This window comes from Pantherophis guttatus, chromosome 2, assembly GCF_059756535.1.
Source record: "Pantherophis guttatus breed Tessera chromosome 2, ASM5975653v1, whole genome shotgun sequence".
Classification (NCBI taxonomy): Eukaryota; Metazoa; Chordata; class Lepidosauria; order Squamata; family Colubridae; genus Pantherophis; species Pantherophis guttatus.
The window spans coordinates 101,780,292-101,807,777 of record NC_142064.1 but is presented as its reverse complement, the minus strand read 5'-3'; the positions used below and the strand labels follow the sequence as shown (position 1 = coordinate 101,807,777).

General features: G+C 41.9%; 1 protein-coding gene across 2 annotated transcripts; it reads right to left on the bottom strand.

Annotated features, from left to right (window-relative positions):
* Positions 1-16,204: 16,204 nt before the first annotated feature.
* COPS7A (COP9 signalosome subunit 7A) lies at positions 16,205-25,828 on the bottom strand. Of its 2 annotated transcripts, none has more exons than XM_034410972.3 (8): positions 25,492-25,828; positions 24,403-24,608; positions 22,552-22,627; positions 21,736-21,824; positions 21,281-21,483; positions 19,443-19,548; positions 17,057-17,208; positions 16,205-16,856 (listed from the first exon to the last, which is right to left on the bottom strand). In XM_034410972.3, exons 2-8 carry the CDS (start codon positions 24,562-24,564, stop codon positions 16,817-16,819), a joined length of 828 nt encoding a protein of 275 aa, XP_034266863.1. In that variant the 5' UTR covers positions 24,565-24,608; positions 25,492-25,828; the 3' UTR covers positions 16,205-16,816. The 2 variants fall into 2 exon arrangements, with proteins under 2 accessions (XP_034266863.1, XP_034266864.1); XM_034410973.3 differs by having other exon boundaries at positions 24,934-25,508.
* Positions 25,829-27,486: the final 1,658 nt, after the last annotated feature.

Here is a 27,486-nt window from a genome sequence, read left to right as displayed (position 1 = left end):
CACACCCCATCCCCTAGCAAAACAAAATAGAAGAACTGGATTCATACTCTTTTAAAAACAGAATGATATTTGAAAGAGGATTTCTGGATGCCATAAATCTTGACTATTATAAACCTTGCATTGGCAAGCAATTGATACACACGGGGTGAGATGGCTTATTGTTTATGAAAAACATAGCTATTTTAACGTGTCATTCAAATAGTGCCTTGTGGGACTTCGAAGATTATATCAGGATGAATAAATAACCAAAAGGTCTTATGAAAAACATAAAAGGAAACATTTCCAAAAAACAGATTCAGGCAGGATAGACCAATTTTTGTTCAGTGATTCATACAATTTGTCAGCCAAAAGCTTGAGATAATACCAGCCCACAGAATCTCCATTAAGCATTGGAATATGATGAAAATGAAGAAAAAGAACAGCGTGCCTCCCACTGACCTAGCAGTCTGCAGTGCCAGAATTGTTAAATATTCTAATTTTAGAGATGTTATATCCTAGCATCATGTAATCTCCATAGGAGTGGTGCAAGAAGGCCATTGTACAGTTGTGGTTTCAGATAGAACAAGTGTTACAGTTCCAATGGATAAAAGTAATAAGGAAAACTGAGATTCAGGGTCTGATAGTGACAACCTCGTCTAGCCTAATGTTCTCACATTGTTTCTAACATACCTTGGAAAAATGCTATCCATGTTAATATCCTTAATAGGAATCAGTAATTAGGCCATAATTCTATTGGTAAGAATTTTTAAATTTTTATTGTTCTACAGTTTGACCATTGTAATTTGTTTTATTTGCTTTTGTCTGTAACTTCCTCAAAGAGACTACAATAAATTTCCAGTCTCTGACAAGCAAACAAGAAGATTCTTATCATAATACTACTTCTACTCTTCTGTCCTTGAAAACCTGACCTCATTCCCGTTTCAGAATGGAATATGATAGAAAGACAAAAGGGGTCTACACAGAGGTGAGCGTCACATACTGTAACAATCGGTTCGTCCGGAACCGAAAATGCAAGCGTGTGCCCGCACACACTCGTTTCACTCGCGCACATGCCTTCCACACATATGTGCGGCATCGAAAAACTGGTGATTATATAGGATGCGATAGTACCAGGAAAGCTGGGCGGGCCCAGCCACTGGTCGGAACTGCCGTTTCACCCGAACCAGTCCGAACCGGCAGCAGCCCACCACTGGGTCTACAATATATGCAGTTGACTTAGAACTGGATGCTCAATGCAGGGATAGGATCTGCATAGATACCCTTGCTTACTGTCAATCCAACAATTGACACAGAATTTTCCAAAATGAGGAATTTGTCAGTGGGCCAATCATGCTCACATGGCCCTAGGCAGCAGGCAATGGCAACCATTTCCAAAAACTTACCAAGAAAATTGCAGAGACTAGTACAGACAGTTGTCAGGAGTAACTTGAAGGCTTGAAGGCACACAAACATGGTTTGCGAAAGAAAGGTTACCCCACATTCACCAAAGATGCCCTAGCGTATTGCTTTTTCTTTTCTATGAAAGAAACATTACTTCTCAAATAGTGGGGAATTCAGGGCACTTTTTGGAGAATAAATTTCCCGAGAAAGAAATGCTTCCAGATATTTTCAGCTTCTCATTACTAGCATTGGATAACATAAAGTAAAATGTTAATGATTCCCTTTTTCATGAACCTTGGCTGTGTTTTCCGGTGCATAGTTATTCTTTCAGATCCTTCCTCTTCAGCAGTTTTTCTTACCCTTAACAACATTAAGATGCATGAGCTTCAATTCACAGGATAGCTGGCTGCAGAATTTTGGGAGTTGAAGTCCACATCAGTGGTGGGTTGCTCCCGGTTCGCACCGGTTTGGGAAAACTGGTAGTAAAAATCTCTCATCGTTCAGAGAACTGGTAGTAATGGCTGGCTGGCCACGCCCCCGAACCGGTCCCCTGGCCGCCATGTTCATCATTGCCATGTTCTTTGCGCATGCGCATCCCATTGTCTTGCAAGTCCAATGGGATGCGCATGCGCAAAGTACATGGCAACAACGGCAGATGCTTTTTCCGCCGGTACTTTTCGGCAGCCTGTGGAGAAAGTGGCTGGCAAAAAAGCCTTTTCGGAGGCTTCCTGGCCAGCCACTTTTCAGCAGCGGCAGCTGGCTGGGGGCCACTGAAAACTCAGATCAGCTTGCCTTCCCGACTCTGGACCAGCCGTCGTGGAAGGTAAATAGCCAAAAAAAGAAGCAGTGGTGGGGAGGAAGACAGGCAAGCGGGCCTGGCCACGGGGACCACGGGAAGGCAGACAAGCATGTTGGGGCCGCCCAGCTAGCGAGCTCCCTTCCCCATGGCCCTACCATGCTTGCCTGCCTTCTGGCCCAGCCAGTGGGTAGGCAGGCGGCCCTACAGGAAGACGGAGCCGCTGTGCTGGAGGTGAGAGGGGCAGCGGCAGCAGTGGTGCTGGGGGAGGGTGGCCGGATGTCTCTCTCTCTCTCTCTCTCTCTCTCTCACACACACACACACACACACACATGCCATGCCCTGTCGCCTAGACTGTCACTTCTTTTGCATTGGCTTCTCACCTCTAGCCACCAATAGCCTCCCACCGACCAGTTCGCTCCCACAGAGAGGGACTCCTCAGAGTGCCATTGGCCAAATTATGTCAGCTGGCGACACCTAGGGGGAGAGCCTTCTCTGTGGGGGCACCTGCCCTTTGGAATGAACTGCCCCCGGACATACGCAAGATCTCTGACCTCCGAGTTTTCCGCTGTGCTCTTAAGACTCTGCTCTTCCGACAAGCAGGGCTAGCTTCATAATTGAGTTTTAAATTCTGAATTCTTAAATTTTGGGGTTTAATAGCTAATTGGCCTTGAATGTAATACTTTTAATAATTTTTAAATTTAAATTGTGATATTTGTATTGTGTTTTTACCTGGCTGTACACTGCCCCGAGTCCTTCGGGAGAGGGGCAGTATAGAAATAAAATCCTATCCTATCCTATCCTATCTTTTAAAGTTGATTGTGAAGAGCTGGAAGACGTTTCCTTAGATCTCCCCCAAGTCATTGTTGGAGCATCAGAGATCTAAGAAAACATCTTCCAGCTCTTCACAATCAACTTTAAGAGAGGCGAGAAGCCAACGCAAAAGAAGCGGCAGTGGAGGCAACAAGGCAGGGTGTGTGTGTGTGTGTGTGTGTGTGTGTGTGTGTGTGTGTGTCCCTTCGCAAGGACTTGGAGGCAGCCCCTCTGAGGGAAAGAGGAGGCGGCGAAGCCCTGGCTGTCCCCCAGGAGAGGACTGCGGAGGGACAAACACAAACAAGCCCCTGTCGGGTCTGCTGCCGCTTCTTTTGCGTTGGCTTCTTGCCTCTCTTAAAGTTGATTGTGAAGAGCTGGAAAACATTTTCTTAAATCTCTGACGCTCCAACAATGACTTAGGGGAGATCTAAGGAAACATCTTCCAGCTCCTCATGATCAGCTTTAAGAGCCACGAGAAGCCAACGCAAAAGAAGAGGCGGCGAGGGCAATGGACGTGTGAGGTATCCCTCCACAGTCCTCTCCCGGGTGACAGGGCTTCACTGCTGCCTCTTTCCCTCTGAGGTTGCAGCCGTCGAGCAGGGAGGAAACGGCGTCCAGTTCCACTGCCGGGACAGGAGAGGCGAGGAGCAGCAGCAGCTGCAAAGTTGGAGGCTCTTGGAAATGTGGGGGAGGGGGGGGGCGAGAGGGAAGTGAATCTCTTCTTGGTCTTGGAGGGGAAGTTTGTCAAAATCCCACCCCTTTTTTACATGCATCCACATAAAGGGGGCTTTGTCCCTCTCTCCTTTAGTCGCTTCCCCGCTCTTCGTCCGACCCATTATTCAGAGACCGAAGCCCTGATCGGAAGAGTTTGTGGTTTGATGAGATTAAAAGAAAGGCTGTTTTTCTAGACATTTCTTCCCATTTTTTCCCATTCTCAGAAAAGTATGTTGACATAATTTATACCTCCATCTCCCCACAGCTGAGCTTTGAGGTGCCTCAGCAAGGAAGCCAGAGAGAGGAACTGCCTGTAAAGATTTAAGGGCAGGATGGATTGATGCCTTGGACAAATTCCTTATGTGTCCAATTACACTTGGCCAATAAAGAATTCTATTCTATTCTGTTCTATTCGATTCGATTCCTTTACCTTCCCACTCTGTATTATCTTCCAACAAGAAACTATAAGTTATTCTCCATAATATGAGGCCAGACAGGGTTAAGAAGTCTCTGGGCATTCCCTTCTAGATCATCCTGCCTAAAAGGGTAGATGGACATTTACCTGTCTATGTTTCCATGAGTCTCCTGATGGAGTAATGATCCTGTATTAAATAAACAAACTCCATAAGCCATCATTTGGGCCATTGCTCACATGCACATTAAAACTATCTCCCACTTAAATCTAGTCAAGTCATATGCCCCAATGACTAGTCAATCAGTGCTTTTGGGGTGGGGCGGTTGAATATTTCCCCCACATCACTTTATAGGACTATTGATCTTCTGAGAAATTGAAAATCTACTGGCAAAATAAAAAGAAAGAAAAAACCTTACTTTGCACAAGTTTCTTTTGCAGCCCAAGCCAAAATAGATGGACATTGCTCAGTGATGTCAGATTTTGGCTGACTCTCATAGGTGAGAGGATAAGAAATCAATATTCCTTTGTTAAAAGACTGCAATTTTCCCATGATGAAACAAACAACAAAGAATGCTGTGGAATCCAGGTAATCTGCACCATTTTAGATAAAATAGACCATAAAGGGCAGTGCCCAACAATTGGGTGGTGAGGAAGCCTGCACAGGAACTGGATGTAAGGGGTGCAATAAGTTGTGATGTCCTAACATTTTTCATTATTTGACAAAAGCTTCTGCATATGTTGATGCTCTGAAGGTCAAGAATTCTGAGTTTGCGACTCAACCATTAAGTGGGTGGCAAGTCCCTAGATCAGGAGTGTCAAACTCAAGGCCTGAGGGCTGGATCTGGCCTGTGGGGGGTTTTAGATCTGGCCCAGAGGGCTGCCCTAGAAACAGCAAAGGACCAGCTTGCGGTGCCTCTGCCAGCGAAAATGGAGCTCGAGAGGGCCACGTGCGGCCATCCTGAGCTCCATTTTCACTGGCAGAGGGTTGCAGGAGGGCTTCACAGCCAAAAACAGGCCTCACAAGCTCTGTTTTCTCTGGCAGAAGGTTGCAGGAAACAGTTGCAGCCGAAAATGGAGCTTGGGAGCCCATTTTTGCTGGCAGAGCACTCGGGCCATCACAGCCCCCCCAACACAAGTGATACCAAGCTGCCCACACCCACCCGGCCATGCCCCCCCCCAAAGTCAAACACAACCCTGATGTGGCCCTCAATTAAACCAAGTTTGAAACCCCTGCCCTAGATGGACCTAGGTCTGTGTCAGGGTTCTCAGTCTAGCTTCTCTTCGGGAAATGGTCTCAAATTATACTGGAAGCTACTGGTTGAAGCCAAAGACACTTTTATACCAACTGGAAAAGATTCTTCCAAGATGATGAAATATCAACAAAAAATCTCAATAGTTTGTAGTCACATATTGTGTTGACTGCAACTTACTGCTTTTATTGTACTTTGTTTTCCTATGTTTCTTCTTACCTTGCATCTACTGTAGGTAATATCTCCTGTTATATCTTTCTTGTCAATGACTAATAAAAGATTTTATTTATACACATTTACATACATATAATCTTACGTCACTATGTGAACTTTGAAGAAGCAGGATAGGAAGTGGCAATGGGAATATCATTGAAAGACCTAAAAAATCCAGGTTAGGGATAGATCATCATGGGGAAAAATCTGTGTGGTTGCTAGGAGTCAAAATCAATCAATCATGTCCCTAGGTATTCACTAAATGGTATAATAATTCAACAGATACAATTCTAGTATTTTTTAAATTTATTTTTATTAATTAACTTAGTCATTTTGAACTTAGCACTTGGATTCTATTTTTAATATTCTGTTATTCATATTTATTGTACTTCAACAAATATATTCATTCTTACTGAATTGAAATAAATGTTTCAGACTTTAAGGCATTTTATTGTTTTTCTAGGGAGCCAGTTTGGGGCAGTGGTTAAAGTTAAAAACTAGGAGACTGAGAGTTCTAGCCCTCCCTTAGGCACAAAGCCAGTTGGGTGTCCTTGTTAGGAAGTTAGCACCCACCCTTCTCCTAGAAGAATGAAATATTCTAGGAAATATTAAAAAGGCAGAATATTATACCTCCCTGGATGAGAAAAGGAGAAACATGCTCTCGGAAAGCAGCCCCCACCTTTGTTAATAGCCCCAGAAAGACTGCTGCTAACCTATCTACAAGACAAAAGGCTGGACCATCTTATCTACAAAAGACCTTCAACTCCAGGGTGATAGGATTAGCCCTCACTAAACCAATCCAAACCAGGACAAAGCCATTAAGCCATAATAGGAATTGCCCAAAGCCCCTTCATTACATCACCCAGCAAGATTCAACCAAGCCTGGGGCTCGAGACAACCTACAAAGTTACCCCTACATGGCCCCATGGGAGTCTGACAACCAATCAGAATACATTTCTTACACAGGAACAGGAAGCTCCAAGGTGGGGTCCAAGAGAGGGTATAAAACTCTCTCTCTCACACCCATGTGCTCGATTGCCCAGGACCTGAAACCATGTGGTCCTGTCCACCATTAAATCATCTTCCCAAACAGCTTCTATGTTTCCAGTGTCTTTCTCCCCACTTAGAACTGAATCCAGATGGACATTTCTTCCAATACTTGGACTGTTCACTCTCCCTCAGCCCCAGGAAGCAGGCAATGGCAAACTGCAGTACTTCTGAAAAGCTTGCCACGAAAATTGCAGGGACTTGTCCGGGCAGGTGCCAGAAGTCACAACTGATGCAAAGACACACACACATAAAATTGTTTTCCTAGACCATGTCTATGGTTTCTTCCCTGTGTTATGGGTTCCCACACTTTCTTTTTATGCTTTTATTATGTTGACTTTAATTTGTTTTTCAGTGGTCATAATAAAGACAAAGCTATTTGCTTTGAGGGAAGGGGTGGGGCTTATACTTCTGTCATTTAAACCAGATCATTCGTAAAACATTACTGTGAAGAATATGCTTTTCTTCAGTGTACATTCAAACAGATTTAGGGAACTGAGATCACTATTTAAGACTTTCCAGTTGTGCCATTTTTGTAATATTTTTATTACACAAAAAAATTAAAGAGTAAAAAGAATGGAGAAAAAAGAATAATATGGAAAAACTGAAAATAAATGAAAGAATATAGCAAAGAAAAAGAAAATATGTATACAAAAATAGTGACTTCATCTTTGTCACAACAAGTATAAACAATTTAGTAACTTATCACCTTCTCTTAAAATACAAGAAATTATTTCTTCATCTTATCTTTTATCTATAAACAAATCCTTAAAGCTTGTCATCCGGTTCTGGTCAGCAAAAGTCCGTTAACTTCAATCAAATAAATCCAATATCTATTTGTTCCTTTTATTTTTAATAATCTTAATCTTTAATCCCTTCAAATAATGTCTTAGAGGTTATTTTCTTTCATTTTTTTTTGTACCTTCCCATAAAATCCTTCAGAACTTTAACAAGTGTCTTTTGTAAATTCAATATAAGAAAGTTATGCAAATTGCTCTTTTGGTTTGCCATGTTGGAACAAAAATCTGGTTCGGTTCCAAGCCAGGAGAAAGACGCAGGAGAAATCAATTTGGAGGCAAGCTACAGGAAAGGAGGTCTTCATTTATTTAGGAATCAAAAGCAAAGAGACACAGCAATCAGACAGCTGACAGTCTGATTAGTGGATGTCTTTTTACCAGTGGTTGGTTCTAGGGCTTTGTGTTTTAAATGCCCAGATTCCTTGTGAAATGTATTTTAATCTGTTTGAGTGTGCCCTTTTAGTATTCTAATTATTGTTGCCTGACTCCCATTGTGGCTGGGAGGTCGTGCCCTGTCCTTGGAGCTGGGTGGGGAATGTAGATTTTAGGTGTCTTTGTCTCTCTGCTTTTTTAATCTGATCAATTCCAACCTTCTGTGGAGGCTGTAGCTGAAGGTATTTTGTTTGTGAATGGAATAGTTTGTGAAACTAAATATCCATTCACAGGGGCCAGCTGCTTGAGTGATTTTACTTCAGGGAAGCCTTTTTTGGGAGGGCATTTTCTTGGGGGGGGGCATTCCTTTGCTAATATGGGGGCTTTCTTATATTAAAAGGGGAAATTCTCCCTACAGGCATTTTTATCTCCCTTTTAATAATTAAGGCATCAGCCAGTTCCAGTCGTATATTCAATGTAATACCTTTTCCATATCATTTTCTTTGCTATATTCATTTTTAAGTCCATTTTCAGATCAATTCCAATCTTATCCAGTAAACCTTGTTCCTCTTCCAAAACATCTTTTAAAGACTGTCTATAAAGGCAGACACTTTTAAGATTAACCTCTGAATCCATTGCTCACAAATTACTTTCAGTGATAAAGTATTTTGTTCCATGTTGTGTTAATAAGTCAAATGTAAATGGTTTTCTCCTTTAAATGTAATCTCTAGTTCCTATAATTCCCTCTAATATCCAACGTTCAAATTGCCATCCTAACACAAGAATCCAAAACAACAGCATTTTCCCATGGGAAGTTTTCTTATAATTAATTTCAAAATCTCATTTCAAATCCATCTGGACCTTAGCCTATTTATAACTTTCCAAAATCAATGTTCTAATAATCATTTTGCTGCTTATTCCCAAAAAAGAAATGTTTCTATGTCCTTAAATTTATCTTTAAAACTTCTTTCACTAAGGATTAAAAGAAACTCACCCAGTGTATTTTAGAAAGCATTTTGATTGAAATTTTTTAATAATTGAAAAGCAATTAAGAAGCAAAGTGACTAAGACATGAGGCTCAACAGATCTTTGTGTGCATAAGGCTACATTGCAGCTATGAGCTTTGGTGGAAATCTCTCAACTCTCAGCCACTCAACTCACCAGCTGGCGGCAGAAACCTTAGTTGCTGCAGTTTACTCCTGAGGAGCAGCTGTCAATATGATATAAGTAGGCAATCGCACAACCTCTCCTTTTTTGGAGAGATTTGGCTTGCCCGAAAATCCCATCTGGCTGCTGCTTTTCCCACAATGCTCTCTGCTCCTTTGGAGACATTTAGTTTGCCATGAATCCTCACCAGAAGTCCCGCTGAGGTACCATTTCCAAAATAGGGCAGTGAGAATTTGGAGAAGCCATGTTTTAAAAGAAGATATGATACGGTTGATTTTCATGCTTCATATCAGCTATTTATCAGTGCAAAACAACTTGTTTGTTTTACATGTGACCCATTGAATTTATTTGTAGTGATAAGCCAATTCCATTTTATTGCCAAGAAAGCTACATGGACATATTCAAAGTTGCCCTATGATTGTAGTATTTGAACAGCATTATTTGGGTCATGTAACAGAAACATAAATATCTTTATACACTAAAGCACACTTTTCTTAAGAGGACAGTGCAGCTTGTGATCAAGCTGGGATATGAACAGATTACTGAATCAACTCCTAATAGAATTAGATTAAGTTAAACCCCAAATCCCTTGAAATACAACAGCCATCCTAAGCTTAGATATACAATATGCTAAGCAGCACAGGGACCTGTCTTTTAGCTCTCTGTCATTTCCCCAAATCTCCAGATGGCGCTTTGACTGGTCTGGTGTGCAATAGAAGAACAGGAAACAGCATTGATGCAGAGCATTTATGTCCTGAAGGATACAAATGCAAGGATGGGAGCTTAACAAAGAGAAAACGAGAGAGGGGGCAGTGTTAAAATCTGGAAAATTTCACTGCAGCATCTCTATTGTCATGAAAGTGAACCGTATGAATTGAGAACGTCAAAAAGCAGCTTTCTCTAATGTACCGGGAGTATTAATGATAAAGACAGAAGCAAACATGGCCACGTATTGTTCTTTGATTCCTCAAAATTTCAAAGGAAGCAAGAGAAATGACAGCTGAGCTTACTCAGAACCAATGATAATACCATAGTCTTTCAAGCAAATTGATTTAAAACAACTATAATTAATAGCCCAAACCTCAGGCAAGAGGAGGGAACGATGGATATTTTGCATTCATGTTTCTTGATAATCCATCATGTTGGGTCTGTGACCTCTAATAAAGTAACTGGACTGAAGTGAAATCTTAGTCATCCACATGTGCATTCACCAGCAGGCAAGGATTTTCCTCAGAACAAGCCCCACGTTCACACGGTACATAATACTAGAGAAATGGATAGTTGGGAAGCCCCCTATTTCAGTGTAACCAAGGGTATAAACATTAGGCCTTTCACACCTGGACTGTGAACATCTAGATGTCCATTAGATGATGAAGTTGAACTCTCTCTTTTCTAAATTCCCAGGCCATTCTGACATAGGCAGTGAGGTCTGCTCTTCCTAGTGGTGTTGCTGGATACTGCCTGCCCGCCAGGGAGATGCTGAGCTGAACGCAGACCAATCAGGTCCAGGGTTGTTGTTGGGTTTTTTTTAATGGTTCTATATCCATCAAAATGCAGATACGAAGTGAATGCTATGTTTGATAGTGCAAGATGGCATTAATTGATCCAAAAAGTGGACCCTGCACCTACAGGAATAATGCTAAGATGAATGACGATTCTGATTTATTTTGTTTATATTAACTACTAAGCAAAGACAATTCTGTGTTTCTTTTGATTAAGAACGTGTGTCCTTTGTTGTCATGAATTCTGCCTGCTGAACTCAGATCCCCCCCCCCTTATTCTACCTCTCTGGCTTTAAAGTCTTCTGCTATCTAATTGGACTGGCCATGAAACTAGATAAACCAATGTCAACTAGGTCCTGTGTTTTAAAAATGTAATGTGTATTTTTAAAGTAATGGATTAGGAGATTTGCCTTTTTTTTTTTTTTTTTGCTTTAATTTATATGCCACCCTTCTCCGGAGACTCAGGGCGGCTTACAATGCGTTTAGCAATAGCCTTCATACTTTTGTATATTTATACAAAGTCAGCTTATTGCCCCCACAATCTGGGTCCTCATTTCACCTACCTTTGAAAGGATGGAAGGCTGAGTCAACCTTGAGCCTAGTGAGATTTGAACTTGCAGTAATTGCAAGCAGCAGATATTAATAACAGTGCTTCAGTCCACTGTACTACAGGCTCTTCTTGGTATGCTTGCTCACTTACTTTATTAAATAAATAGGCCAGGCATCTTTCTCTCTCACTAATGCCACAGAGACATGCATACTGCCTGGAATTCAAAGTAGCTGTTAATAAGAGGAAGTTTTTAGCAAGAGTGGTTCCAAAAGATAAGACTGTCACTATAACACATTGCTTTGAATCTTTTACAGCAGAATCCCGGTTGAATAATGGTATGTTTTGTGAATGCTCTCCAATCAGGTACAAGGATCTCCTTTGCTTCTGGAGAAAATTGTATTTCCTGGAGACTCTCAATTCTGTGGATATAATTAAACTGCTTGCCTCCTATGTTAAAACTGGATGGATATGAAGCTGGTTTTAAAAAAATGCTACTGGATTTCAGTCTATGCTTTAGGATTAGCAATGATACTGGCCAGGTATTCTGTCCCGGGTATCAAAGCCTCTAATCAGTGGGTTCCTCTGTTTCTATGTGCCTTCCACTCATGCTGGGAAAACAATCCTTCTAGTTTTCGCAAACCTTGGGAACTTTTAAGATACATCCCAGAATACCCTAACCACCCATGCTGGATGAGGAATTCTGGGAATTGAAGTCCACAAATCTTAAAGTTGCTATGGTTGAGAAAAACTGCTCTTCTAGGCAGTTCTTTCAGGACATGTGATTTCCACTGATCATGATCCCCTACCCCATTGATTCTCGCCTGTACCTTCCCATCCAGTGTATCCATCCATCCACTAGTACAGCATTTATTTTATTTATTAAATTTATATGTTACCCATCTCACTATCCAAAGTGACTATGGGCTTCTAATAATAAATTCTCCCCAGCATTTACTTTTCTTCTCATCACTGTAGCTGAAAGATGAAAGTGGTAGAACTCTTGTCAATTTCAGGTTTTAAACAAAGCTGGGGGTGGGGGTGGGGGTAGAAATAAAAAGAAAGTTCCACTACTTCACTGGTGCAGGTGAGCCAATACTTCGGACGCCCATCTGTTAAGAGAGATAGAAGCAACTCACCCAGATAAACCTTAAGATCTTTTTTGCAAAGCATTGTGGGATGCAGGCTTTATACAGGTATAATCCTTTCCCCAGTAGCCATAGTGAAAATGAGCATCAGGAAAGGGACATAATGGTAGATCCATAGAGTGATCAATTGGAGCACGGACATTGTCTAGATCAGGAATCTCCAACCTTGGCAACTTTAAGACTTGTGGACTTCAACTCCCAGAGTTCCTTAGCCAGCTCTAGACCCCTGGTCTAGATCAAATGAAAGCCTGCCCAGAGAAACTGCACAGCCAGGCTTGTGTTGACACACCTTGGGGAGGGGGACACTTTTGAAGTGCAGCAAAAAAAGGACATCTGCCAATCTTATCCACTGCCAGGATAGGGACAAATCAAGGGGGATGTCCTCTGTTCAAGCTATCTCAATGTGATTGTTGAAACATTGTTCTCCCAGTTAGTGGGTAATCTATGTGGAAGGCGCTTACACCGAAGCCGAGGGGCAGGGCATTTTCTCTTTAATCTGTTGGGCTGGATAGCCATGCGTATTACTCAAGGTATACCACGTTAGAAGGTTTCTAGCCTATGTTTAAATAGAAGGTATTTTTAAAGCCAGTTTGACTTAGGATCAGAATGTATCTAAAGGACTATCTTCTCCCTCCTAACATGTGAGCTTTAGACTACTGGCCCGCCACAGGTAGAATTCCCTTCCCTTCCTCACATGCACCAGGCACCCACATTAGATCTGAAGAAAAGGTCCTCTTCCATTATTTTAATAGTTGCTCCCTCATTTTTCCTGCAAATTCTCTACTACTGTTATAACTTTTGTCTCTCTACTGCAAGCTGCCTTTGGGCAATGGATGATAAAGCAGAGTGAAAAACTTGTAAGTAAAAATAAATACACTAATGAATAAATAAAACCAGCAAGACACAGAATCATTATTTTGTTTTGCCCTTACACCAGTCCTTTGAGAACATTAGGCTAAGAGAGTTATTGAATAGCCGAAGGTCATCTAGTGCCTGGGAGTGAATAGGAATTTGATCTTATTTCTTTTTTAACACACTGCTTCCTTTTGTGCTATAAGTTGCTTACCAGAAAGAAATACCTACATCTGTTTTCAGAAAAGACTGGTTTTCCCTGGCACTTTTCCTAACAGTTCAGATTCAAGTGATCAAACGGTTAATGTAAGATTAACGCTCCATTTTTACCAACCAACCGCACAAATATAGCCCCTATCATGGTTGTTGTAACATGAAGACATCTTATTATTTATTTGCCAAAAACGTGTCCTCCCAACAGATTAGCAATCTCATTGCTAGCTGGGCCACACTGAAGTTGTGCAAAAGTGTTTCCATTCTATGCTGGCAGCTGGGCTCCAGTTATCCTGCTGCAGGACCATCCCTTCCCATCTGGTTGCTGGGTACAGCCATTTCCATGGCCAGTTTTTCCATGGCTTCCAGAGGGACTGGACACATCACCAGTGCAACTTGTATATGTGAGCATAGTGCATTTATGGGCTAACATCTCAACCTAATCTAATCAAGCTAATGGAACATTTAGTCTTCATGAGATCAATATTCCCATTGAGAAAGGTGGCAACCCCCATTCTCAGTCAGTGGTGGGATTCAAGTAATTTAACAACCGATTCTCTGCCCTAATGATTTATTTCAACAACCAGTTTGCCAAACTGCTCAGAAAGTTAACAACCGGTTCTCCCAAAGTGTTGTGAACTGGCTGAATCCCACCACTGTTCCTCCCCCCCCCCCCCAAATGTTTTAAAGATTATCTGGAGTAGTGCTTTTCCTTTAAAACATTCCGATCTTTTTACATAACTTGTTGTTGGAGAGAGACTGGTGCTCCTTGATTTTTAATGTTGAGGAAAGGGTACTGCCTCACCCATTTGTGACAAATAACAAGGAAGAATTACCAGTGCTTGAAAGAATCTAAACTATTTTGACTCTTGGGCTGTACACTTTTTGGTGGGACATTATTTCTGCCTCCTCTTTGCAAAGCCTTGAAGGACCTATAGTTGCAGTCCGGCCAAGAGTTCCTATTGGTTGTAACCAATGGTGAAATCTAAAATTTGTTACTACCAGTTCTGTGGGAGTGGCTTGGGGGGGTAATGTGACTGGGTGGGCGTGGCCAACTTTTTTTCCTTTTAAAACCATTTTTTCTACATTTTTTCGGCAAAGAGGTTGTAGAAAAAATGCTTTTAAAAGCCTCTGACAATCCCAGCTGAGCCGCGAGATCATCAGAGGCTTTTTTTTTTACTTTTAAAAGCATTTTTTCTGCTGAAGAGGTTGTAGAAAAAATGCTTTTAAAAATAAAATAAAAAAAGCCTCTGATGATCGCGCGGCTCAGCTGGGAATGGGGGGGCAGGGATTTTTGCTACCGGTTCTCCGAACCACCCGCCTCCATTGCTACTGGATTGGGCGATCCGGTCCGAACCAGGAGCATTTCACCCCTGGTTGTAACTCAGTCTATCCCAGCATACTGCAGAACAACCTGGGATAAATTAACCCACCAACTGACCAGGGGTGGATTCTACTTACCTTTACTACTGGTTCACAACAGGGCCGCGCACATGCACAGAAGCATTTTGATGACATCGGGGTCGGTGGGTGGAGCCTCCCACCGGTTTTACTACCGGTTCTATAGAACCGGTGCGAACCAGGGGCAACCCACCCCTGCAACTGACCCTTCGTCTTCCCCACAATAGCTTTAGCATTCCCAAGAGACCACAAAGGTTTAGCACTTCTTCTATACATGTCAATTTTTCCACATCTTACCTTCTTAGCAGCTGCCTAGCCTTCTTTAGATAATCTTTCTATCATTGCCTGCCCTGAACCAAGTCACCAAATGACCACTCAGCCCAGAAAATACAGATTCTGAGCTATTCCCACCCATCCAAAAAAATCAGAGGTACATGGCTTGATGTGAGGGGTAAGGACTTCAGGGATGCCTTAAAACCTCCCCATGTTCCAATGTGTGCAGGCTAGAACACTGACCAGTCCTGTTTTTGAAGCATAGTAAAGACAGATTCTAGAAACAGTGTTTTTCATAACAACGTATTTTCCTCCTGAGTCAAAGAAGGGAAGAATGATCTGAGGAAGTTAACCTCAGGTCTGTCTTAGTAGGCTTAGCCCAGCTTTGATATATATGCAAATCTTTCTGATCTTGTTCCTGTGCAGTTTGTTGGGGCTCTTTTTCATATTTCTTTACAATTTCTAAAAACAAAGATTACAGCTGAAACAATTTCATATATTTTTCTCATTGTCATTGCTGCCCACCTCTATTTCTCTTTCTTTCATTCTTACAATACTGCCTCCTCCCACACCTTCTACCTTTCTTAGGGGGAAAAAAGAAAATATAGCCACATATTAGTTGGGCAGCATTTAAGCTAGTAGAAGAGAAGGCTGTCTTCCAAAGACAGTTAGGAAAGCCCACGCCTCTAAAATAATTTTTTTCTCTACATTTTTAACAGTTGCAGACACTAGTTGACTTCCAGTGCTTCAGAAATTGCCATTTTGCTACCCTTCTTACCCAATAAACAAAATGGCTAACAGAAGCTTTTACACTGGATTCAAGCCAAAGGAAACTATGCTTCCTACTTTTGTACTGAGTCCCACTGATTTGAATGTCTTAGTCCCAGAGAAGTATGCTTAGGATTTCCAATCCTGTTTCATCAGCAGGCTAACTCTAGATCGCCTTCGTAAGCCCAGCATGAATCAGGGTCTGGCATACACAGGAACTCTGCTTGGATGGAAAATTCCGATTTTCCAGAGTCCCATTAAACTAGCTGGCCTGTAATTTCCAGGAACCTTTTTTTTAAAAAAAGGTTTCCATTTAGCTGTTAGCTCTGAGGATGTATTACAATTTTTATTTGACCAAGTTTCTCATTACAGTTCTTTGCTAATAATAATCTTGTATAGTATTTCTCCTACTATTTTCCCTCTACAAGAAAGTCCCACCAAAGCTGTAACCTAAAAAAACCAAGCTATCATATATTCAGTTACCAAAACATCCAGAACAAACCAGCATGGCACCAAAGTGAAGATACTCCTGGAAATAGTCTGTACTTTTTTATTTGCTTTATATATTTATACTATTTTTAAAAACAATCCACTCAAACACTCACACAAACACTCCTCCCTTTCACTGATCCCAGTAAAGCAGGAAACCGAGATGTCAAACTGTATGCCCCAGAGCAAATGTCCCAGAATCTCTTCAGAGAATTTAAGCGGCCATTTGATGCCAGATTTGCTTCCACACAGGCTACCACAACCATCTGTTGGTGCAAATGTAATTTAAACATCAGCCATTTCATGGCTCCTTAAAAATGCATTCAAGAAAAGAAAAGTAAGGAGAGAGGGAGAGGGAGGGAGGGAGGGAGGGAGGGAGAGAGAGAGAGAGAGAGAGAGAGAGAGAGGGAGAGAGAGAGAGAGAGAGAGAGAGAGAGAGAGAGAGAAGAGGGGGGGAAAAGTAGCGTTCAAAATAGAGAAGGTATAAACAAAATTACCAGAGAGGAGAAGGGGAAAGGAGCTGTAAGAAACACAAGAAGAAAATAATGGGAAGGCAGAACCATTTACACAGGGACAAGGTTGCACAGAAATACATCTGGATTGAAGAAGAAAGCACCAGACGTGGGACACCTGTTTCAACTCCCCAGCCAGCAGTTCTGTCAGTTTGATTTAGACCAGATCTTTGCACTGCCTCGGAGCCTGCAGAGAAGAAGAAAGCCTTGGAATGAGGACCAGCAGAAGTTTAACCCAAATGCTCAAGACAAGGGCTTTATAGACTCTATAGGTAAATTGCTAGAGCCCCAATGTAAGGGACTGATGAAACAGCTCAGGCAATGTTCTGCTTTTCTGTCCCATCTGCAGAAAAGCAATAGCCAGCCTTCACTGGAATGCTATCTCACCCTTTGCCCTTGGAGGCCTTCTTGCTAGCCTGGCGCTGGTTGGTACCCGGTGCGGGCTCCCGGAGTTCTGACAAATGCTGCTCAGGGTCTTGGGAGGTTGCTGCTGCTGCAGCTGCTGTTGTCACCTTAATTGTCTTCTTCAGATTTGCCACCTGCCGGGTGAAAAGAAAATGAGGGAAAAGAAACAAGGAACAGTTCCAGCTCCAAAGACAGGAAGGGTTCCCTAACACAATCATCCTGGAAAAATCTCACTAGGCATTCTCCATCCAGGTCTTAATTTAAAAATCCCATCTGGGGGCCCGTTTTGCCAAGGTTTCAGTGGATGCCTTCCAATGTGCTGCATTCAACTGGAGAGTTGAGGATGTGATTATGAAAACCACACTGTTGAGATTTCTCTCCCCTCCTGCTGACTCATACAGTTTATTAACAATACTTGTAGATCACCCCAGTGCTAATAGATTCTGGGTGTGAACAACAAAGCACAGAACCAAAGAAGAAATTATAAACTGTACATAATATAAGCAACAAATGAATGAAATGTATGAGCCAGGAAGTTACAGATATCTAGAATAATATTTTTCTCACATTGTTCATTAGTCTAAATAATTAATTTCTCCAGCAAAATAAGGATAGGCACTTGATTGTATAAAAGCTTTGCTGACTATGCTATAGATTGATTTGGAGAATAAAATATTGCTCAGATGAAATGTATTTTTTATTTTTAATATTAGTAGAGTTGTATTATGCTCAGTTTTCTGAACAAATAATAGTCACAAACTTTATCCCATAGCTCCCAGACCTCTAATAATTAAAGTATATTTGTGGAGAATTAAACTGGAGCATTTTCTCTTTTCCTACGTGACAAGAACTTTATCAGAGCATGTAAAGCAGACAAGGACCACTTTCATTGGCTCAAGGCCAGCTCTGGGTTTTATATGCCTTGTCAAGCATTAATACTCCAAAAATGGCAGGTTCTGGGAAGAGGTTTTAGGTGCTTTAATGGCCAAGCAAAATAAATACCTTAAATATCTGAAAGCTCCACATACACACTTTGCCCTCTTAAAACCTCCTAAATTCTGAAAACACACCTCTGCTTATTCTTTCAGTGTTTTCTAAGCCTGGAATAACGATGCACATCAAAATGCAACAACTAGCAAAATGGATAATTTGGTAATGCTTGGTAATAATTAAAGGTTCACCCACATTCAATATAGAATTAAATGGCTAAAAGGCAAATTAACCATGTAAAAATGAAAGAATCGTCTCCATGGAGAGGTGGACAAAGGTTTTTTTAAACAATAAATCTAATCATGTCTGTCATCCAGGTTAAAATTGCTATGATTAGCTAATAAAACATAATTCTGAATGGAGCTAATGTGACCATATTTTAAGAGTACCTTTCTGCATCTCACTTCCAAAAATGTTATGTTAAATATTTTTGGTAAGATTTGAATGATGATCATAGAATAAGTATTATAATCATCTCTTTAAAGACAATATTCACAGGTTAGTTTTAGATCCAGTTTTACTATTTGTGAGAATTGACTTTTATCAAGTTATATCTTGGAACTTAACAGAAACAAGAAAATGCCTTACATGGAGTCAGAAGTGGTATTACTGTATCTATTCAGCAGCAAGTAAGAAATGTCAGATACAGAAAACATGGAATTGACATTTTCAGTCTATTGTTGCACGAATTAATCTCATCTAAAGTAAGCAAGATAAGTCTACTGGAAGCATATTTATTAATTACACTTGCCTCAATTTCAAAGACTGTAAACACAGTACAAGAGCAATAGCAAGAAAATGACATAGCAATTGAACAAATAAAACTTTAAAAAATAATATAACCACAAGTATAATAGTAACATACATAGTAGGACTTAATGAATATAATAATGAAATCCAAAGCCCTTCCAGAACAGCCAAGGTTTTTACAACCTTCTGGAAAGCAAAGGGGGCACAAGCTATCCTTCCTTGGGGGGAGGAGGGGGGCAAACTATTGCAAAGGAGTGGAGCTACCCAAAGAATGCCTATTTTGGGGGGCCCTCCCACTTTACCTCCCAGAAGGAGGTGACTTACAACAGGTCTTCTCTGTCCATTTAGGGGTTTATAGGCAATAACCCAAAACATTTGAATTGAACTTGGCAAGTTGCTGGTAGGGTTTATGTTCCTACATCAGCTTGATAGAAAATTGCCTTGCTGAGGCAATCAGGGGCAATCTTAATGAGTCTCTGGAGGCTACAGGTGGCCACAAGTTGCCTACTTGAGCTAGACCAGAAATGTAGAAAACCAGCAGAGGCTGTCAGGTGTAATGGTGAAGTCAGTTGGAAACTGGGAGGGAGGGGGGAGAAAGCTGTGCATTGATTGCAGCCCTGCCCCTCACCTCACTCTCAATCTGCTGCTTCAGGCCCAGCTGCTGCTCTTTGTGTTGATTGGCTCGGCTAACTTGTTCTTCAATGCTTGAAAGGACAACTTCGCAGCCCTGGCACCTGGGAAGGACCAGTAAAAGTTGAACAAGCAGGAGACCAACAAAGCAACTAAGAGAGCAAACAGCATTTAGGAGAAGCTCATAAATCTTAAGACTGGGAGATCTGAAAGAAAGACTGGCTCATGGGCATCCAAGGATGGGAGAACCAACAAGGAAAGGTGCATGATAAATGTCGTGCAAATCTCATGACTTAAGTGCTTGCATCAGATGTTGAGACCCAAGCACTTAATGGCAGCATCCACTTGATGATGATGTCTCTCTCTGTGTATTTTAGCATTGTTGTATTTTGTGCTGTAGACCCCATTGGAGAGACTTCAATTGAAAAAGGGTGTACAAAGTGTTCTCATAGCAAGGGAAGAAGTGAGAGGGGTAGGAGAAATAGTCCTGGGAAAACGAATCCACAGGCATCTGTACTTTGGCAAGATTACCGCACAGGCATACAACTCTCTTCCCACCAGTGAAAAGTGTTTTTCTAAAAGTAGGATCAAATTGAATGTATACCAAGATTTTAGAGATACAGAAAAAATGTAAAGAATCTTGGCTTTCACTTTTAAAAGAAAAAAAGTGGTTGGCCCTAAAAGCAAATTTCTAGTTTATGGAAACATTTATTTACAATGTTTTGCGACATTTGATAAAACTCATACATGATGTAGGGGAGGTATATTTTTTATCAACAGAGAATATCTCTTCAAAGTTCCCGATTGCCTCTTATCCTAGTTTTAAGGTTCATAAAAGTAGAATAAATTGTGTTAGTTGGTGTAACCTATTGACCAATTCATGGGGCACAAAATTCTGGTACCGGTATTAATACTGCATACAGGTAGTCCTCACTTAACCACCTTTTGTTCAGCGATCATTTGAACTTACAACAGAACTGAATTAAGGGCCCATCTAGATTTACAACTGTCCCCCTTGCCACCAATTTCCCCCCCCTTCCTCCCCACAGCTGATCTTCATCATTGCCTTTGCCTGCCTCTCCTCTGCTGGGTTGACTATCCTGGCATGGACAGGGGATTGTGCTGTGGAACTGTTCCACAGACTGGTGGGTGAGTGCTACAGGCAGACAGGTCTGTGCTGTGCCTCATGCCACTGCTAGCAGGGTCCTTCTTTTGGGAACTGGCCAGGGCTTCCCTTTGAGGAGGAAAGACTTGGCCAGCATGTAGAAGGTGGCCAGTGCAAAAGAAGGATCTGGCTGATGCACGAAAACTTGCCCTGGCTGGTTCATGAAAGGAGAACCCAGCCAGCAGTGGTGCAGTGTATACTGTGACAAGCAGGGTTGGGCAGTGGGAGGCAGCTAGTGACAGCTGTCAAAAGGGCAGAGCTGGAGAAGAGCTGGGTGGATGGAGGAAGCTGAAGGGGAGGCAATCACTTATCATCTTCCAAAATTGGCTAGGATCTATGTGCAATTTGGTCAACAACAGGTGGGATTGCTAGAACTGCTGTCAACAAGCAGAGGGGGCCCCTTGAGGTTTTGCTTAATGACAGAGTTGCCAATCCCAATTAGGGTTATTAAATGAGGACTATTTTATATAAGTGATAAAAAGCGCTTTGTTCATCCTTGCCAAATGGTGTGATGCTGATTAGGGGATTGCAGTCCCGAATGGGGCCCCACGATCAGCACCCATTTGACTTCTTTCCACATATGCAGCAGAGCCTAAGGTCGTCTGTTGGACTTCTTTGACTTTGTTAAGAAGTATCCTCCCCAGTTTTCATAGGATCAAAGTCTTCCTTACCATTCTTGGAGCGTGCGGGTAATGATACTGAGCTCCTCCCTGCGGATGTCCCGGCCAATGCTATAATCCACCTCTAACCGCTGGTTGCGCTGGTCTAGGCTCCCTCGGAGAACATCGGCATACACTGCCTCAATCACCAAATCCTCCAGTTGCCGCACATTCTTCAGTTGGAGCTGCTCCAACAGTACAGAATAGGGGATGCACTGTGGAGGCACACAAGCTGGTGTTAAGTACAACATTCGTTTGTTTGTTTGCATTCATTAGCCACCCAATTCCAGAGGACTTCTAAACCAGGGGTCTCCAACCCTGGCAATTTTAAGCCTGGCGGACTTCCAGAAGCAAAGCTGGCTGCGGAATTCTGGGAGTTGAAGTCCACCAGGCTTAAAGTTGCCAAGGTTGGAGACCCCTGTTCTAAACAATGAGCAGAATAGGTAAGAAAAGGATAGGTAGGCTACCTTCAGCTTGGAAGCCAAGGTGACCACAGACAGGTGGCGCAGTTTGTTCTTCTGAGCTTCTGTCAAGGGAGGCAGATTCCCAGCTTCAGCTGTTCACAGACCAAAACAAAAAGGAATATTCCTTCAAATTCCCACTAGCATCACTGGATAAGATCCCATCCATTTTTTATACAATTAATCATTCCTCCAATTTTTTCCTACTTCTCATGACAGATTCAGACACCCTATATCCAGCCCCATTTTTTTCTCCTCCTTAAATAGAATAGAAACTTTTAAGTCAAACAGTCAAAATTTACTTAGACAACATGCACAGCGTTTACACAAATGTCTAGTAATCTTATACAATTTCTTCCTTCTTTGGGGGGGTCTAGAGTTTAAACATACAAATTAGCCACTTAGACATTTTCAAAACCAATGGACTGATTCCGAGACCACACTCTCCCAGTAAAAATAAAAATTTGGTGCCAACCGCAGGGTGGCCCTCTCCTTATGCAGCACAAATACTCTCCATCCATTGGGACATCCTCCAAAGATCATGGATAACAAACAGAAGACTACAGAAAGCAGGATAAAGGAGTAAGGCACATTATAGGCCACCCTCAGTCTTCTTTTAATGTCCAGCAGTTATTTCTCAACTCCATGAAATTTTTAGTCCATAACTCCTGATCCTAGAGAGGAGGGCTTCAGCATTGAATGACTTCATATTATCCAAACCCTGCTATGAAGCATTGCTTCATTTCTGTTTTCTTGGCTCTTCCATCTCTATTGGCAATTTTCTCTACCATTCCTGTTTCTTAAGGAGAAAATAAGACATACCCAGGTAATCTGAATACGTCCCATATGCAAAGACTGTAAGCAGGCGAAAAATAGGTGAGAACTCACTTTCAGCTAGCTGTAGAGGGAGAGGAAATAACAACAGTTATTTGAGAAACGACTAAAAAAACCTTTTTTTTTTTTGTTCATGGAATCTTTCACACTGGAATAATTTTACTTGGTTATTAAAGAAACTTACTTTTCTCTTTGTTTTTCCCACACACAGAAAACACAAACCCATAGCGAGCAAGAAGTAAATGTTAATTGCCCACTTTGTGAACACGTACACCCCAGGTAAACAATAGATCTGACTTTCACCAATATGATGAGCCTCTGCCCACTCTGTACCACTCAAGAAAATTATGGAGGAATTGATATAATGTACTATTTTGCCTCAGATTAAAAATCCCTGACAGAAAAATATTGGATAGGGAGAAATGTTCTAGCTAGCCTATTTGCTCTTAGACATACAGCACTAGTTTTATGTATGGAGAGTTGTTATTGTTAGGTCTATTTAATGTTATGAGCCTCCATCTGTCATCCCAAATGGTATAATCATGTATAATTTTAGTACAAACAATTTCATGGAAAATCTTTAAAACAGCCTGTTTGTTTCCTTCCGTGCAGTGCTCTTGTGGTGGGAATGCTGCAGTTTACAGATGTTCAAAATCCAACATAAATATCTAAGAAAAAAAAATGTATCTCAGACATAAAGGAAGGTTACTGGGTAATTTTGCAGCACATTTACCAATCCATCTAGCTTCTCTCACAAAAATGTGTTATAGAAAAAAGGTAGGAATTTTATAAACATCACCAAAATCTGTCTATTATTCAGGTCATTGACACTCAGAGGTTTGGCAGACTTCACAAAAGCCAAGATTGCATGCTGGATTTAAAAAATTAACCCTTTTAAATTCCCATATTCCACTGAATAAATCACCTACCATAAGTGAAATACAGGGTTATTTTCCTCCATAAATCCACTTGGACTGCTATAGTTTGGGAACCACAGATTTCAAACCACTATGTTTCATGACAGAAGGAAGAGATAAGGTTTTTCTTATTTTTAGTAAAGTTGAGGGCCCCACACTATTTCCTTCTTTATTGTCATTCTAAGCCTTTCTTTACTTATAGAAAAATTGGCCTATGAACCAAAAATTAGAGGAATTCCGTGCAAGGGCCTATGACATTACTTTTCTTTCTACACTTTTTTCCATCGTGTAATCACCAAATATTTTAATTAAAGGTATACATTTTTAGGGAGATTCATGCCTTTATGAAGGATTGGGAAGCATTCAAAGAGACACATCCCATTTAAAGGTGGTACTGGGTAGATCTATTACAAAATATATATTTACCTGGAATAAATACTGGCGTTTTAAAATTCAGCATAAAGAAAGATCAGGCAATTTGTTAGCCTGAGCAATTAAATCCCAGAAAAATCCTAAATGACTTTAGAAAACCAGTGGATTACCAAATTCAGTATGAAAAGCATTCACTTAAAAGCAATTTTATTCAGAGCTTCAATAGAAAGAAGACTAATCTCCATTCAGTACTGCTACACAAGAATTTGTCAAAGGAAGTCAGACAGAAACCTGAAGCTGCTCATCTATAGAGCAGAAATACATGTTTCAAAGGATGGGTGAACTGATGGTTCCGCTTTAAAGCATAATCTGTGACTTAAAATTATCCTAAAGTAATTATAATAGCAAAGCAGTGCTAAGAAAGGCTGCCTTGCAGAACAGAGGCACCAGAGGTCATATAAACCTAGAGAGGATGAGGACCTGCTATTTTCCATCCGGGAAGGCTGTACCATACAACTGAGGGCTTCACCCCATGAGTCTCAGTGCTCACCTCTTGAACATTTGGCATATCAAGCAGCTCTCCAAAAACATAAATACCGGGGGCTTCCAGCACTTGATGAATGAGGCTGGCCAGAGCAGCTCCACGGGCAGATCTTGCCAGCAGCAGAAACTGCTCCTGATTCTGCCCAGACACCTTCACTTCAGCTGCCATTGGGCTAGCAATCAGAATGGTTCAGGACTTGCAGCCCCCACCACCTAAAGGAATAAACAAGTGTAACAACTGGAGCTTCTCATATGATCCTGGAGCAATAGAAAACTATTGTATCACTGGGATATTTATTTATATTATTTATACATCATGTAGGACCAAACAAACAAACAAATAAAGGATTTGGGCAACTCATAAAATCAAAAAGCCCCACTACTACAATAAAATACAGTACAATGAAATGCAGTGGTGAACTTAACAGACTAGGAATACACATTCACACATATATTTAAAATATGAATACATATATATTCAGAATATGAAAATACACAGAAATATACGACACTTTGGAGCAGCCAATTCCTGATATACCTGCTCGGTGTCTAACGCACTATCAGTTCCAGGACACAACTTAGTGTCGATAATTTAAGACAGCAGAAAGCGTCCCTTCTCCGGCTACTTTTTAAGTAACTCTCTCCTAAAAAAAATCAAAGTTGTTTAACTCTTGGTTCAGATGAACGTCTCTGGGCACACTCAAGGCTGGGCATGAATGTAGCAAGTGTAATTCTACCTAACTGTCAGGGTGAGCAGGGCCCGGGACACGGGCCAGAAAAGAAGAAGTAACAGAGAGCAACGAAGCGTTTTATGGACCAAACAAGGGGAGAAAAAGGATCAGCTTCAGCGGAAAAGAAGCTGCGGCAGGGAAGAAGAGAGAAGCGCGGGAGAGCCGGTCCCAGGAAAGCAGACCCATCTTCAGGTCACGTTGGCAAAAAAGCGAGAGTGATTGAGAGCAAGGGAAAGTGCCTCTGCTGCTGCTGCTGCTGAGTCTCCCCACCAGGGACGCCCATCAGATCCAACCGGGCTCCATCAGTGCCCCAGAGCAGCCCTGCCTGCCTGCCTGCCTGCCTGCCTGCCTTCCTGGCTGCCTACCTGAGGGTCCCCTTCCCGCTGGGAGCGGCTGCTGGGAAAACCTCCAGCCAAGAGCTCTCGACCACTTCCGGGTTGGTGGCGTCACAGCTGCCCCTCAAACCCCGCCCCTTTGACCTCTCATTGGCCAGCTCCCTCCTAGGAGGGCGGGACCTCACGGCGAAAGCTTTCTAAGCGGGTGCTGGGCTCTCCGGGCCGGTCTTAGCGCTTCCCTCGGGCCGAGGATCGCTGACGGTGCCAGCCGTGCGGCGGCCACGGGCCACTCTCCCCCTTTTCAAAACTCTCCCCTGATCTCCCCGAGGTCCAAGCCTCTCTGACTGCTGCACGCCCGCAATAGTCAGAAGCCTTACTTCTGTGTGCCTGGCCGTCACCGACGTTATACGACGTCAACTTTGATTCATCGTCTCCGACAAGATCAATCAATCTTCTGAAATCACACCGTGGTCTCTTATCCCCGGGGCGGGCGATTGTAAAAAGAAAGAAGCAAGCTTGCTTCGGAACAAAACCCACACCTCCATGACCATAATAAAGAGGTTTTTTGCCTCTGGCTTCCAATTAAAACGAAGAGCTTGGTTCGAGAGAAGAATCTCGTGGAAGGGATGCGACATACGGTTCTGCCACAGGCGCCCTCCGGCCCACCTCTGGGGAGGGGTTTTGAAAACAAAGCTGAATAACTCAGAAGGGATGGATGGGTTGCATTTTTTTCAGGAGATCCTGACATGAAGAGGTTTTTTTTTTTAATGTTACTCATTGAATTTATATCATCGTTTTAGGTGCACACTGCCTTCTACGCCAGAAAGTCAGAGAAACGTGAGCAAGGATGGAAAGCACAGAAAGATCATGTGATTATTTTATTTACCTGTGTTTTGTTTTACCGGTAGCCTTTCCAGTAGGAAAAATGGAGAGGGTGGGGAGGCTGGGGAATAGAGGCATCCAGTGAGGAAGGCCTGCATCTTTTGAAACAGTGAGAAAAAGATAGGAAGTTTTGAAAAGAATGGGAGCATCGTCTCACCCCTTTTTATCTTGGATTTCCCAAATACAATACAATATTTCAGCATTCATGGAACTGATTGCAACAATTATTTTAGCAGTTGAGGTGATTCCAGGTAAAATTGGGGGGGGGGGGGGAGGAACCTCAAGAAAGTAGTAGTTGCAACTAAAACTATAATTGTGCATACTGTGTTTCTAATCATGCCTGATGGGTAGATGTTGCAGCAGAGATCATTCCCCACTGTCAGCCTTAATGGTATCAAACATTTGCTGCCTGAGGCTGCTTGTCTTGATCTGCTGAGTGGTCAGGCAATCTTTGACCGTCTTTGCGCATGCATGGGTATGCCCACTGTCCTCTTGAGAAGATATATTTGGCATAAACACCCAAATCAAATGTGAATTCAAATGAATGACTCCTTGATTTCTCTCCCAACATGGCAGTCTCTTGCTAATTCTGGTGCCATCTCAAATACCAGCATATCTAGTCTAGCATGAGGTTTCAAGAGCTGGTTTCATCAGGGAGGCCAAAAGGCCATAGCAATGCAAGAGACTGCAATATATTTCTCACATTACTACATAGACACAAATGAGGAACCTTTCAGAGGAATAAGAGGTTCCAATAGAGCAAGCATCAATTTTTATTGCCTTTGGGTGGGTGGGTTGGTTTATTATTTCAGCTGGGGTGTAATTGGGGGGGATTGCTTATCACTTACTGTCATCTAATTCTAATGGGATTGTACCCATTTCATTGTTACGATTGCAACTTGCTGAAATAAATAATCCAATCAAAGTGGCTGTGACCTATGTAAATGTGGGCGGCATTCACAGACAGAAGAATAAAGACATCATTTTACTGTGGTGAGGCAGCCTTTCTCAGTCTAAAGTTAAACGAAGACCAAGTTATCCATTCTGTAAGAAATCCAACTCAGTTGCTTCGCTCTGGCATTTTCATTAGAAATTTGTTCTGGAAGCATGATAGCTTTATGATACACTCTGCTTGATTTAAGA